This window comes from Hyla sarda, chromosome 6 (assembly GCF_029499605.1).
Source record: "Hyla sarda isolate aHylSar1 chromosome 6, aHylSar1.hap1, whole genome shotgun sequence".
Lineage (NCBI taxonomy): Eukaryota > Metazoa > Chordata > Amphibia > Anura > Hylidae > Hyla > Hyla sarda.
The window spans coordinates 156964601-156978195 of NC_079194.1; the positions used below are offsets into that span (position 1 = coordinate 156964601).

The window sequence follows — 13595 nt, forward strand, 5'->3', positions numbered from 1 at the left end:
TGTTTCCAAAATGGAGCCTCCAGCTGTTACAAAACAACAACTCCCAGTATTGCTGGACAGCCGTTGACTGTCCAAGCATGCTGAGAGTTTTGCAACAGCTAGAGGCACCCTGTTTGGGAATCGCTGGCGTAGAATACCCCTATGTCCACCCCTATGCAAATCCCTAATTCAGGCCTCAAATGCACATGGCGCTCTCACTTTGGAGCCATGTCGTATTTTAAGGCAGCAGTTTAGGGCCACATATGGGGTATCTCCGTACTCGTGAGAAATTGCCTAACAAATTTTGGGGGGCTTTTTCTCCTTTCACCCCTTATGAAAAGGGGAAGTTGGGGTCTACACCAGCATGTTAGTGTAAAAAAAATTTTTTTTACACTAACATGCTGGTGTTGCCCTATACCTTTCATTTTGACAAGAGGTAAATGGGAAAAAAGCCCCCCAAAATTTGTAATGCAATTTCTCCCGACTACGGAGATACCCCATATGTGGGTGCAAAGTGCTCTGGCGGTGCACAGCAAGGCCCAGAAGGGAGAGTGCACCATGTACATTTGAGGTGATTTGCATTTTTGGAAACTACACCCCTCGCGGAATGTAATGAGGGGTGCAGTGAGAATTTACACCCCACTGGTGTCTGACGGATCTTTGGAACAGTGGGCTGTGCAAATTAAAAATTTTGTACAGCCCACTGTTCCAAAGATCTGACAGACACCAGTGGGGGTAAATGCTCACTGTACCCCTTGTTACGTTCCTCAAGGGCTCTAGTTTCCAAAATGGTATGCCATGTGGGTTTTTCTTTTGCTGTCCCCTGAGTGTGCAGTCCCCTGAGTGTGTTCGCTCCAGGTCTGATTACCGGCGACCACAGGGCCGACGGCGTGTGACGTCACGCCTCCACCCCGTGTGACGTCACGCTCCGCCCCTCAATGCAAGCCTACGGGAGGGGGCGTGATAGCTGTCATGCCCCCTCCCAGAAACTTGCATTGAGGGGCGGAGTGTGAGGTCACACGGGGGCGGAGGTGTGAGGTCACACGGGGGCGGAGGCGTGACGTCACACGCTGCCGGCCCCGTGATTGACAGTAATCAGACTGATTACAAACGGGGTGCCGCGTGCAAGATCACAGGGGTCCCCAGCGGCCGGACTCCCGCGATCAGGCATCTTATCCCCTATCCTTCGGATAGGGGATAAGATGTCTATGCACCGGAGAACCCCTTTAAGGCTCTGCGGACCCCTTGTTGCGTTCCTTGAGGGGTCTAGTTTCCAAAATAGTATGCCATGTTTTTTTGTTGTTTTTTTTTTTTTTTTTTTTTGCTGTTCTGGCACCATAGGGGCTTCCTAAATGTGAAATGCCCCCCAAAAGCCATTTCAGAAAAACTCACTCTCCAAAATCCCATTATCGCTCCTTCCCTTCTGAGCCTTGTAGTGCGTCCACAGAGCACTTGACATCCACATATGAGGTATTTCCTTACTCGAGAGAGATTGGATTACAAATTTTGGGGGGATTTCTCTTGTAGACGCAATTCAAAAACTGGGTCTACAAGAACATGTGAGTATAAAAAAATGAAGATTTTGAATTTTCTACTTCACCTTGCTGCTATTCCTGTGAAACATCTAAAGGCTCAACACACTTTCTGAATGTAATTTTGAATACTTTGAGGGCTGCAGTTTTTATAATGGGGTCATTTGTGGGGTATTTCTAATATGAAGACCCTTCAAACCTGAACTGGTCCCTGAAAAATTCCGATTTTGAAAATGTTGTGAAAAATTGGAAAATAGCTGTTGAACTTTGAAGCCCTCTGATGTCTTCCAAAAGTAAAAACATACTCTCACCAAAAACAATGAGGCCAAATATGGACAAAATTCATATACTTTATTGAAAGGACAATAAAAACTTGTGTTAAAAAGTTACATAACAACAATAGATCGGTGGTCATGCAGCACACACTGCAAAAGAATGATGAGAATGTCCCGTATGACTAAACAGAATGTACAAAATACAAAAGGTCTCATTCAAAATGGTGGCGTATCATATGAAATATGTCAATATGCAAATACATAACATGTATAAGAAATGAGACTATGAAAAACAAGAATCGAATACAAAGAAAGGAAGGGCAGGGTAGACAAAGGAATAGAAAAAGCAAACAGATTACGGTCATGCACCCTATCCTGGGACAGCTCACCTACCCCGAACGCGTTTTCGCTTGCCGCTTCGTCAGGGGGCCTATGGTATGTTATAGTGGCCTATGGTACTATTACTTAGTTAGTTTGGCTAACAAAAGTAAAAACATGTCAACTTTATGATGCAAATATAAAGTAGACATATTGTATATGTGAATCAATATATAATTTATTTGGTATGTCTATTTTCCTTAGAGACAGAGAGTTTCAAAGTTAGAAAAATACTACATTTTCAAAATGTTAATGAAATTTTGGGTATTTTTCACCAAGAAAGGATGCAAGTAACAAAGAAAATTTACCACTATGTTAAAGTAGAATATGTCACGAAAAAACAATCCGGAATCAGAATAATTGGTAAAGCATCCTAGAGTTATTAATGCATAAAGTGACAGTGGTCAGATGTGCAAAAAAGGGCTCAGTCCTTAACCTCTTAAGGACCCAGGATGTATGGGTACGTCCTGGGTCCCGGTCCTGTGATATAACGCGGGGTCACACGGTGACCCCGCATCATATCGCGGCGGGCCCGGCGTCATAGTGAAGCCGGGACCCGCCGCTAATAGCACGCGGCACTGATCGCGGTGCCGTGCGCTATTAACCCTTTAACCGCACGCTCAAAGCTGAGCCGCGCGGCTAAAAACTAAAGTAAAAGTGCCCGGCTAGCTCAGGGAGCTGTTCGGGATCGACGCGGTATAATCGCGGCATCCCGAACAGCTGTAGCACAGGAGGAGGTCTTCTTACCTTCTCCTGTGCTGTCCAATCGCCGAATGAATGCTTCAAGCCTGAGATCCAGGCTTGAGCATTCAATCGCCGAAAACACTGATTGATCCATCTCCATAGGAATGGATCAATCAGTGTAAAATATCAGTACATGCAATGTTATAGCCCCCCCTAGGGGCTATAATATTGCATAAGAAAAGTGTAAAAAAATCATTAACCCTTTCAATTATCCCTTCCCCTAATAAAAGTTTGAATCACCCGGCATTTCCAAGAATAAAAAAAACAGTGTAAATAAAAATTAAAATAAACATGTGGTATCACCGCATGCAGAAATGTCCGTATTATAAAAATATACCGCTTTTTAAACTGCACGTTCAATGGCGTACGTGCAAAAAAATTCCAAAGTCCAAAATAGCGCATTTTTTATCACTTTTTATACCACAAAAAAGTGAATAAAAAGTCTGATCAGAACAAAAATGGTATCGCTAAAAACTTCAGATCACGGCGCAAAAAATGAGCCCTCATAGCACCCTAAACACAGAAAAACTAAAAAGTTATAGGGGTCAGAAGATGACCATTTTAAAAGTATACATTTTCCTGCATGTATTCATGATTTTTTTTTCTGAAGTGATACAAAATCAAACCTATACAAGTAGGGTATCATTTTAACCGTATGGACCTACAGAAAAAAAGATAAGGTATCATTTTTGCCGAAAAATGTACTGTGTAAAAACGGAAGCCCCCAAAACTTATAAAATAGTGTTTTTTCATCAATTTTGTCGCACATTGTTTTTTTTTTCCCGTTTCACCGTAGACTTTTGGGTAAAAGGACTAATGTCATTACAAAGTAGAATTAGTGACGCAAAAAATAAGCCATCATATAGAATTTTAGGTGAAAATTTTAAAGAGTTATGATTTTTTAAAGTTAAGGAGGAAAAATTGAAAATGAAAAAACGGAAAAAGCCCGGGTCCTTAAGGGGTTAAAAATAATTTGTAATGAGGGAAGGAGTTTTATTGCAACGGTATATATAACTTCTCAGCAGATGAACTGAAGTACCAGTGTAAAGTACTCAACAATTCTGCTTTGTGCTGGCATCTCATAGTACAAAGAAAGAAATAATTGCTTCTTCTAACTCCAGACAGTGCTGGAAGACAATGTCAGGGGACAATGGGGTGAGACAAGGACATGTGATCTCTGAAATCAGCCTGTTAAGTGTTATTAGTTTTATAGATGATGATGATGTAGCTTAAAGAATGAAATCTCCATTTGAGTTGTTGCATCACAAATGTCTGTCCTTTCTTAAAGGGAAACTCTACCTTTAGCTATTCACCAATAAGTCATAGAGGTGTGTCCCGGATATAAGTCTATTGGGGGTATCGGAGAAGGGAATTTACCACTCATTCCCTCGAAGAAGGGGTTTCAGGTGTTCCCTTTTCATGTAACATGAAGAAGCAAATAGATGATGTTTTAAATAAGTGGTCTCCAAGGGCTTGCTGTGTAACCTGAAAAGTGGCTAGAATAGGACTGGTAGCAGGAACCAGTCAAAGTAGCAAATAAAAATAAACTCACAATAAAGTCCAGAGGACAGAGAATAATCAAGGTTAGACCAAATCTGCGGTCATGGCAGGTAACACAGGTGCACGGTCAGAAGAATAGCCAAAGAGTGCAATACCAGGGGTCCAATAGACGGTATAGGAGACAGGAACATGGAACGTGGAAACAACAGCTTAGCCTTAGTCTCTGTCCACAAGGCAGCACTGATCTAGAGAACTGGCTCGGTTTTAAAGCCAACAGGAGCTGATGAGACAACACAGGTGTGGCTGGTTCTATGGGATTGCGTGCTGGCGATGGTGCTCACTATGGATTTCATCTGTGGCTCCATGCCATTCTGGGAATTGTAGTCTTGAAGCAGCTAGCAAGCCATGTTTTGTCTACCACTGCTTTAATATACAGTTTTCATTTTAATCTGCAATAAACAATTGCAAAAGTAAGGGATTGCTATTCAGTACTGATCACAAGGTTTAAACATTCTAGAATAAATGATGTTCAGGCTCAGTCCTCCACCATCGGAGCTGCGCCGGCTGTACAGCAGTCACACAGGGTGACCTTTCAGAGTCTGACAGAACATTTTATTCCTCAGAATAAGGTGTCTCTCAGTATCATCAGTGCCATCAGATATTTTGCCGGTGATAGGAGGACATTCTCATTACACATCTGTGTCCCGCCATGTGTTGTGTGCTGTGTATATGTAACATGGATGTCTTCCCTTTCAGTTGGGCAGCTAAGTCAGTCTGCACACATGGCCCTCCAGCTGCCATACAATGTCCTGGGCTTAGGGCGCAGTGCCAACTTCCTTGATCATCTGTACGTTGGGATCCCACGACCCCCAGGAGAAAAGGTCAGTACAGCCCAATGACCAGACTATGCATGTCAGTTTGTTTGTATATATATATATAGTATACTTTAGTTGATCTATATATAAATATATATAAAACTCAACAGGTGTATGTGTGTGTATGTTCCAGCATCACGTCCAAACGGCTAAAGATATTAACTTGAAACTTGGAACACATGTTACTTATATGTCAACAACAAACATAGGATATGGGATTTAACCCTTACTCACCCCCATTTGCCAGGGGCGGGGTTTATGTTAAAAAGTCCCATACAAGTCAATGGGAAATGTATGTTCCCACATAACTTCCGTATGGCTGGAGATATTTCAATACCTGCTACACATATTACGGGTCGGGATAGGAGGTTTGGATAGGAGGTTGGGATATGAGGTTGGGATATGAGGTTGGGATATGAGGTTGGGATAGGAGGTTGGGATAGGAGGTTGGGATAGGAGGTTGGGATAGGAGGTTGGGATAGGAGGTTGGGATAGGAGGTTGGGATAGGAGGTTGGGATAGGAGGTTGGGATAGGAGGTTGGGATAGGAGGTTGGGATAGGAGGTTGGGATAGGAGGTCGGGATAGGAGGTCGGGATAGGAGGTCGGGATAGGAGGTCGGGATAGGAGGTCGGGATAGGAGGTCGGGATAGGAGGTCGGGATAGGAGGTCGAGATAGGAGGTTGGGATAGATGGACTGGATAGGAGGACGGGATAGGAGGTTGGGATAGATGGACGGGATAGGAGGTCGAGATAGGAAGACAGATAGGAGGTCGGGATAGGAGGACGAGATAGGAGGTCGGGATAGGAGGTCGGGATAGGAGGACAGGATAGGAGGTCGAGATAGGAGGACGGGATATGAGGACAGCATATGAGATCGAGATAGGATGATGGGATTGGAGGTCTGGATAGGAGGACGGGATATGGGGTTGGGATATGACAACAATATATGAGGACGGGATATGAAGTCAAAAGCTTCCTCCTTTGTTGATTTTCCTCCCCAACAAGGATTAGGAAGGAAAAACCGGGCAACTCCAGGTATTAGGAAAGTGATAATAAGGCTTCTTTTGGGCACTGTTTATGGTGGCCTGTATTCTTTCACTAGACCCTTGTCAAGATAGCCTCTCTGAGCAATTCATAAAAAGATTACAGGCTGCCATAAACAGCACCTGTATCCCACTAATGCCACTTTCAGGACAGTAAATAAATTAGTTGTATTACAGTTCCTCTTTGGCTCCCCCGGCTTGTAAATATTCACGTCGTCATTCATTAGTCAGGACTAAGTCACTTGTTTATGCATCATCTAAACAGTCAGTCAAAAATGTAAGTAGAGATTTATAAATGAATGTGGTTTCTTTGCCATGATGGCAATGCAGGATTATTAACAGCTCATGTTCTCTCAGTGAATACTGATGTGTCATTACTCTTTGTTTTTTGTTTTTTTATGTATTATAGCAAATACGGAGACAAGAGTGGACTGCCATCATCCCCAACTCCCAGTTGATCGTCATCCCATACCCCCATCAGAACCCCAAAAAGTAAGTCCATACCAGCTACTAACCATATCACCCACAATGCACAAATCAATCACAAAATGCCTCATGCACAAAATTTTGTTTAGAAATCTCTTTTCTGCCCAGTGCTAAAATGAGGATGTGGTAGATTTGGAGTATACATACAAAGTCCCCTAATTTGGATCAGCATCAGAAATGTACACACATAAATTACTATGTGTAAATTTAGTTGCGGAGATCTCATTGCAATCAATGGGTGTCAGATTCTAGGAGAACCTGTGCAGATGTCGCCTCAAATTGCTAAGTGTGATCATACTCTTATGCTACAGAATTCCAATAAGCCTGTTTTTCCCCAAACCAATTACCATTTAGATTTTCTGCTCAGTAAGAACTTTGGGTGCAGGGTAAACCTGGCCAAACTGTGAAAGGGTTAATGCCTCTTGCTGGAGATGCAGCCTGCAGCTCTCCCCTTCCTGTAACTCAGTGATATCTCTCCAAATGTATCTCGCTTAATAAGTATCTATTGATTTTCCTCTCCGGTGTGTTCCAAGTTATTTTGGGAATCAGAAGGGGAAGCCTGAAATCCAACCTTTTACAATTAGCCCATAAATCCTTATCATAACAGAGGACAATTTAGTTGTCCTCCCTGCATACCATATGCTTTGAGGAGAGGGCTGGAGTGTAGTTTTTTCTAATGTAGCAATTAATAAGCAGTTATTGGTTTTGTTACTGATACAGAGAAAGATGAAGATAGATGGTGAAATGTACACAACTACCAGCAGGTCTTCATGTCCAAATTGTTATAGTTATGATAGTCTTGTACATAGGGAGCGGTATTACAGTATTCATATTCTTGTACATAGAAAGCATTTTGGTAGTAGTTATATTATTTTACCTAGGGATCATATCATTATAGTAACACTCTAATTTATAGGAAGACAGGTAGTTATTTTCTTGTACTTAGGTGGCTGTATTATAGTAGGCATATTCTTGTACAGAGGGTTATTATAGTATACTAGTTAAAGGGGTATTCCAGCTTTAAACATCTTATCCCCTAGCCAAAGGATAGGGGATAAGATGTATCATCTGTGCAGCCCCCGGCATTCTGTGCTGGGCACTACCTCCGAGATCGGGATGTGGCGTCACGGTCACACCCCCTCGTGATGTCATGCCACAACCCCTCCATTCATGTCTATGGGCGGGGGCGTGACACAGAATGTCAGGGGCTGCACTGAGATCGCGGGGGTCCCGGCAGTGGGACCCCTGCGATCATACATCTTATCCCCTATCCTTTGGATGTATAAAGCTGTAATACCCCTTTAAATTTTTCCCCAGAATGGGCAATGTTATAGTAATGTGATTCTTCTCTGCTGGTAGACCGTAATATGGTTACTGCAAATTCTTGTACACACAGGCCATATTATAGTAGCTGCATACTAGGGCTGTACAATATATTGCAAAAGCAAACAAATTGCGATTTTAGTGAATTATGATATAGCGATACGGCCCCCATGAAAACTCGGGCCGGCTCCCATGTGTGGCTGCAGGCGGGGACCGTCAAGAGCAGTTAAAAACAAATTCAAATACTAAAAGTCAGTGTTTCCCAACCAGGCAGCCTCCATCTGTTGCAAAACTACAGCTTCCAGGACTACAACTCCCAACATAAAAAAAACCTTATGCTCAACTACTCCCGATCCATGCAGATGCCGTTCCCCTCTGTGCGGTCCGGTGTCTCCTCTCTTCTCCGTACAAGCAGGACTTTTCCCTTTTCAGCCAATCACTGGCCGCAACGGTGTCACGTGTCAAGCCAGTGATTGGCTGATGGGGAAAGGGAGAATGTGACCGGGGCGGGGTGAGATGTAACCATCGGGGTAGAATGTGGCTGGGGGGGGGGGGTTGACACATTGGGAGGGGGGAGAGAATGTGGTAGGGGGGGAATGGGACAAGGGGGGGGAGATGTGACAGTGGGGGAGAATGTGACGGGGGGAATGTGACGTGGAGACAATGTGACCTAAGGGAGAGAATGTGACGGGTAAGATGTGACATAAGGGGGGGAATGTGACCGGGGGGGTAGAAATTAAATGGGAGAGATGGGAAATGGGCAGTGGACATGAAATGGGTGCATAGATGTGAAATGGGTGAGATTGGACATGAAATGGGTGGATAGATGTGAAATGGGTGGATAGATGTGAAATGGGGGGATTTCACCATTTGCTGATTATATCGCATCGCATATCGAAATCGCAATATTTAGGCCCATAATCGCAATCGCACAGTTTCCCCATATCGTGCAGCCCTAATGCATTCTTTTATATGGGGAGCTGTATTATAGTAGTTACATTCTTCTAAAGCAGTTATATAGTAGTTATGCTCTTGTCTGTGGGAGGCAGTATTATACATGTTCTACATCTGTGTAGAGGTGGCAGTATTATAGTATTTATATTCTTGTGCATAGGGGGCGGTATTATTGTGGTTGGTTTCATCCTACTTTATTTCCTTTCCAAATTACTAAGCAGGGAGAGACTTTGAGGAAAGCTTCTAGCATGGGTAAAGGTGATGTAAAATATGTGCATCACTCTTCATGAATGCTGGTAGGACATTTAAAGGTGTTTATCCTTTCTATGTTTTCCTAAATCATAAATCTTGGAAGTATTTACAGCACAGATGTTGACCGTAATTCAGTCTTGCACCCGTCTTGCTGCCCATTATGGCTAAAATGTATAATATTTGAAGTTCCTTTTTCCTCATACAAGCCTTTGTGACCAAAGTATCCACATTAGAGAAGAAGATTTGAACATACCTCTGTAGCATGGACGTCTCGAGAGAGAATCTAGATTACACACAACAACAGATGGCTGGAAGATTACACCTTCCTCTTTTCTGTGATCACTGCAGAATACTGTTGGACAGTCTCAGTCATTGTGTGTACCTTTGTGTTTTCATATATAAAGCAGTTGTAAGAAATCTCTTGACTCCAAGCAGTAATGCGTCAAACAACCATTCAGCTGTGAGATACAGCAGTGCTGTTAACTCTGCCTCTGCCAGACTGTGTACTGCTGCAGACTTAGTATTCTGGGTATGTGACTGACGGCACAATGCCTCAATGGTGTTGTTTTCCAAGTCTCCTTGCAACTATATGATCATGGGTGCTACCTAACCCCTCATAGCACCTATTAAATCCAATGCATACATCCTATATACTGTTAAACAATCATTGGCAAAGGACATTTCCTAATCCGCTTTTCCTTAATATATGTGTGTTAATTGAGCCTGCTCCATGTGGGAGCAAGAAGTGGTACACCTGGAATCAAAGTCAGCCCTTCCGGTGACAGTATACCAGGGTCAACCGCAGGTAATTTGACTGTACCTGTAGCGGCTGTCCTCACAAATGCAGGCTGGTACATCATATTCTACAGTAACCCTACCAGCCAAGCATTTTCTTGAACCCGGTCCGAATTGCAAAATCCTCTTGAAGCATTATGTGGCCTTCATGGAAATCATTGATCGTTTTAGTGGATCATGGGGAGGAGTGGATTTAATAGACCATAGGCTTTGGGTTGTTCTTTAAACTTGCCCCCCTTTCCACACATCTGCTCTGCAACACCATGCATATTGTAAACCCCACTTTTCACTATGCTAGATCGATATACCTATACTTCTCACTCCTGAGCTCCATTATACTGGGTCCTTACATTGCTAGACTCATTAGGACCTGGTGCAGTGGGACGCAGACATGAAGAGGACCCCAGGAGTAAGCATTACAGCTTTTTTGATAAATCCAATAAATAATGGTTGAGTAAAAAAATATGGGGGCAGTTGGCTATACCTTAATGTCATATTAGCTAGTGAGCCAGGCAGCTAGGAACCTGAGTACTGTTCTTTCTAGACCGGGAAATCCAATACACCAGCAACTAAATATAGCTGCATAGTGCCATATAATAAGGTATAACTGGTTGGGGTATTTTATGGGTTTATAGTAGTATCCCTGGGGTCTAGAGCAGTGAAGGGGGTCAACATCCATATCCCTAAGGGTTTATACCAGGTTTTCTTGGGATCTAGGCCAGAGAATGGGGTTGTAATTAGCATTCCTGATGGTGTGCATCAAAGATTTGGTTAAGTACACCATAAATAGCAGTTAATTTTTTAATGCCATGATGTCTGCTAATCTTAGGCAGATAGGGCATTAATATTTGCTTCCCTTATGGGCTTTGACTGTGAAGGGGTTTATTGCATCACATGGACTAAGTCAAAGGAAAGGTTAAAGGAATTCTCCAACTGAAATCTTTTATCCCCCGCTGTGCCCGGGCTGTAAAACTATACATAATAAACTTTCACTTACCTGCCTACAATCCCCCGTTGTTCCGATATCGCGCGCCCGTGCTCCGGTCCCTGTCAGCTTCCTCTTCCTGCGGGTCGGTGACTTCACTCTGCGCTCAGCCTATCAGCGGCCGCGACTGGACATTACTGCGGCCGCTGATAGGCTGAGCGCTGAGTGAAGTTACCGACCCGCAGGAAGTGGAAGAGACCAGGACCGGAGAACGGGACGGCGATATCGGAACAACGGGGGATCGTAGGCAGGTAAGTGAAAGTTTATTATGTATAGTTTTACAGCCCGGGCACAGCGGGGGTTAAAAGTTTTAGCTTAGAGAACTCCTTTAATGCTAATAATTCTGGTGGTCTAGAACAGTGAAGTTTAATCTATTGGGGTCTAGTACAGAGAAGGGCATAATGGCTGTATTTATGACAGACTTCAGGTATGTTCACACTGTGCAATTCCCGTTTAGTTCCGCAATAGGAATTACGCACAGTGGACATTAACATCAGTGTGAAGGGTCTTATGCGAGACCCGTTCACACTGAGGAATTTCGATCCGCACAAAGAAAGAACATGTTCATTCTTTGTGCGGAAGTCTGTCCGTGAGCCCTGCATTGCCATCAATGGTGAAGGTGCAGGGCCGCGCAGTCTTACCACCAAAGTATACCGCAGGTGGAATCTCCATTGGAATTCCGTTCACATTACTCAATGTGAACCCACCCTTAAAGGGTTACTCCGGTGAAAACCTTTTTTCTTTTAAATCAACTGGTGCCAGAAAGTTCAACATATTTGTAAACTACTTCTATTAAAAAGTCTTAATCCTTCCAGTACTTATTAGCTGCTGAATGCTACAGAGGAAATTCCTTTCTTATTGGAACACTGATGACATCACGAGCACAGTGCTCTCTGCTGACATCTCTGTCCATTTTAGCAACTGTGCATAGCAGATGTATGCTAAGGGCAGCATGGTGGCTCAGTGGTTAGCACTGCTGCCTTGCAGTGCTGGGGCCTTGGGTTCAAATCCCACTAAGGACAACAATAAATAAATAAAGACATTATTATTATTATTATTATAACATCAGCAGAGAGCACTGTGCTCGTGATGTCATCAGAGAGCATTCCAAAAAGAAAAGACTTTCCTCTGTAGTATTCAGCAGCTAAAGTACAGGAAGGATTAAGATTGTTTAATAGAAGTAATGTAAAAAGCTGTTTAACTTTCCGGAGCCAGTTGATTTAAAAGAAAAAAGGTTTTCGCCGGAGTACCCCTTTAACGTCCAAGGTGGTCAGCAGTGGGTTGATCTTTCATACTTGGTGTTCAGTGGCTGGATTGAACTGATGAGATGAGTGCAAGGAGAAGACAGAGAGACATTACATCCACATAGCCCTTTCTTGAAAAGTGTTTTATGAAAACCCTGCTGAAGTATAAGTGACAGTGTCACAAAATGATGTACAGTTTGGATGGTCATAGGTTCCCAAACACTTATGACTGTAGTCCTTCATATCTAGAGAGTATTTCTCAACATAAAAAAGGAGGAACATTTGTGTTGCTGCTTCACCTCAAATGTATTAATGTGCTTAAACAACCAGAATAATTCTTGTACCAATGATACATCTATGTACATCAATCATGATAAATGATATACATACAATATTTACATAAGCGTGTAAGGCCATAGCTGCATGTATGGAATACGCGCTACAAGGATGGAATATGACATAGTCACACAAGAAAATCACCAGGTCTGCAGAAAGACTATCAGAAGTAAATGTTGCAGCAGTTTGCAATGGGTGGTTAAGAAGGTAAATGTAATGATGCATTAAAATGCACAAATAAGAAAATATTGTATATCCTATTCCACTTACCCCTTATGTCCAGCCTGTTTGATGTACAAAGACGTATCTACTCGCATTTATACTCACTATTGTTTTTAGTGAGCTAAAAGAAACGCATAGCGGGAAACAGTCATAGCTGTTGTTTGTGGAGCGCCCACGCTTGATATTAAAATAAAGCTTTGAAAAAGGAACTGGTGAGTGCCGTTCATTCTCTCTTGGATACATGGGATTGTTTGGACTTTGGCTTTTTACGCTAAGCACCACCAGCAGTTTACCATCTATGTGACTGCCAGTTTCTAGTTGCATGTGTATTATTTAGCTTCAGTTGCAAGCAGTGCCAGCTTTATTTCTTTTCTGTTGTCTGGAGTTATATATACTCGCTTGTTACTAACCCTTTTAATGATGCAGCCAATTTTCTTTCATTCTTGTGTTTTCACTTAACTCCATCTACAGGCCAATATGAGGACTTGTTTATGCGGGGCCAATTGTACTTTGTATTGACAGCACTAATTTTACTACAATATCTGCAGCTATACTAAAACAAAAATATCTGCGGGGTGAAATAAAAAACAAAACACCATTTTGCAAGTTTGGGAGTTTTTTTTTTTACACAGTGCACTTTACGGTACATAATGACAGGTTATCTTTATTCT

At 42.7% G+C, this 13595-nt stretch overlaps 1 protein-coding gene across 1 annotated transcript in view; it reads left to right on the forward strand.

Moving 5' to 3' along the window:
• ITFG1 (integrin alpha FG-GAP repeat containing 1) overlaps positions 1-13595 on the forward strand; it is a 267878-nt gene that overhangs the window by 242026 nt on the left and 12257 nt on the right. Inside the window, exons 15-16 of the mRNA XM_056525641.1 lie at positions 5165-5289; positions 6737-6819. Coding sequence (XP_056381616.1) covers positions 5165-5289; positions 6737-6819 — 208 coding nt within the window. The remainder of the gene's footprint in view (positions 1-5164; positions 5290-6736; positions 6820-13595) is intronic.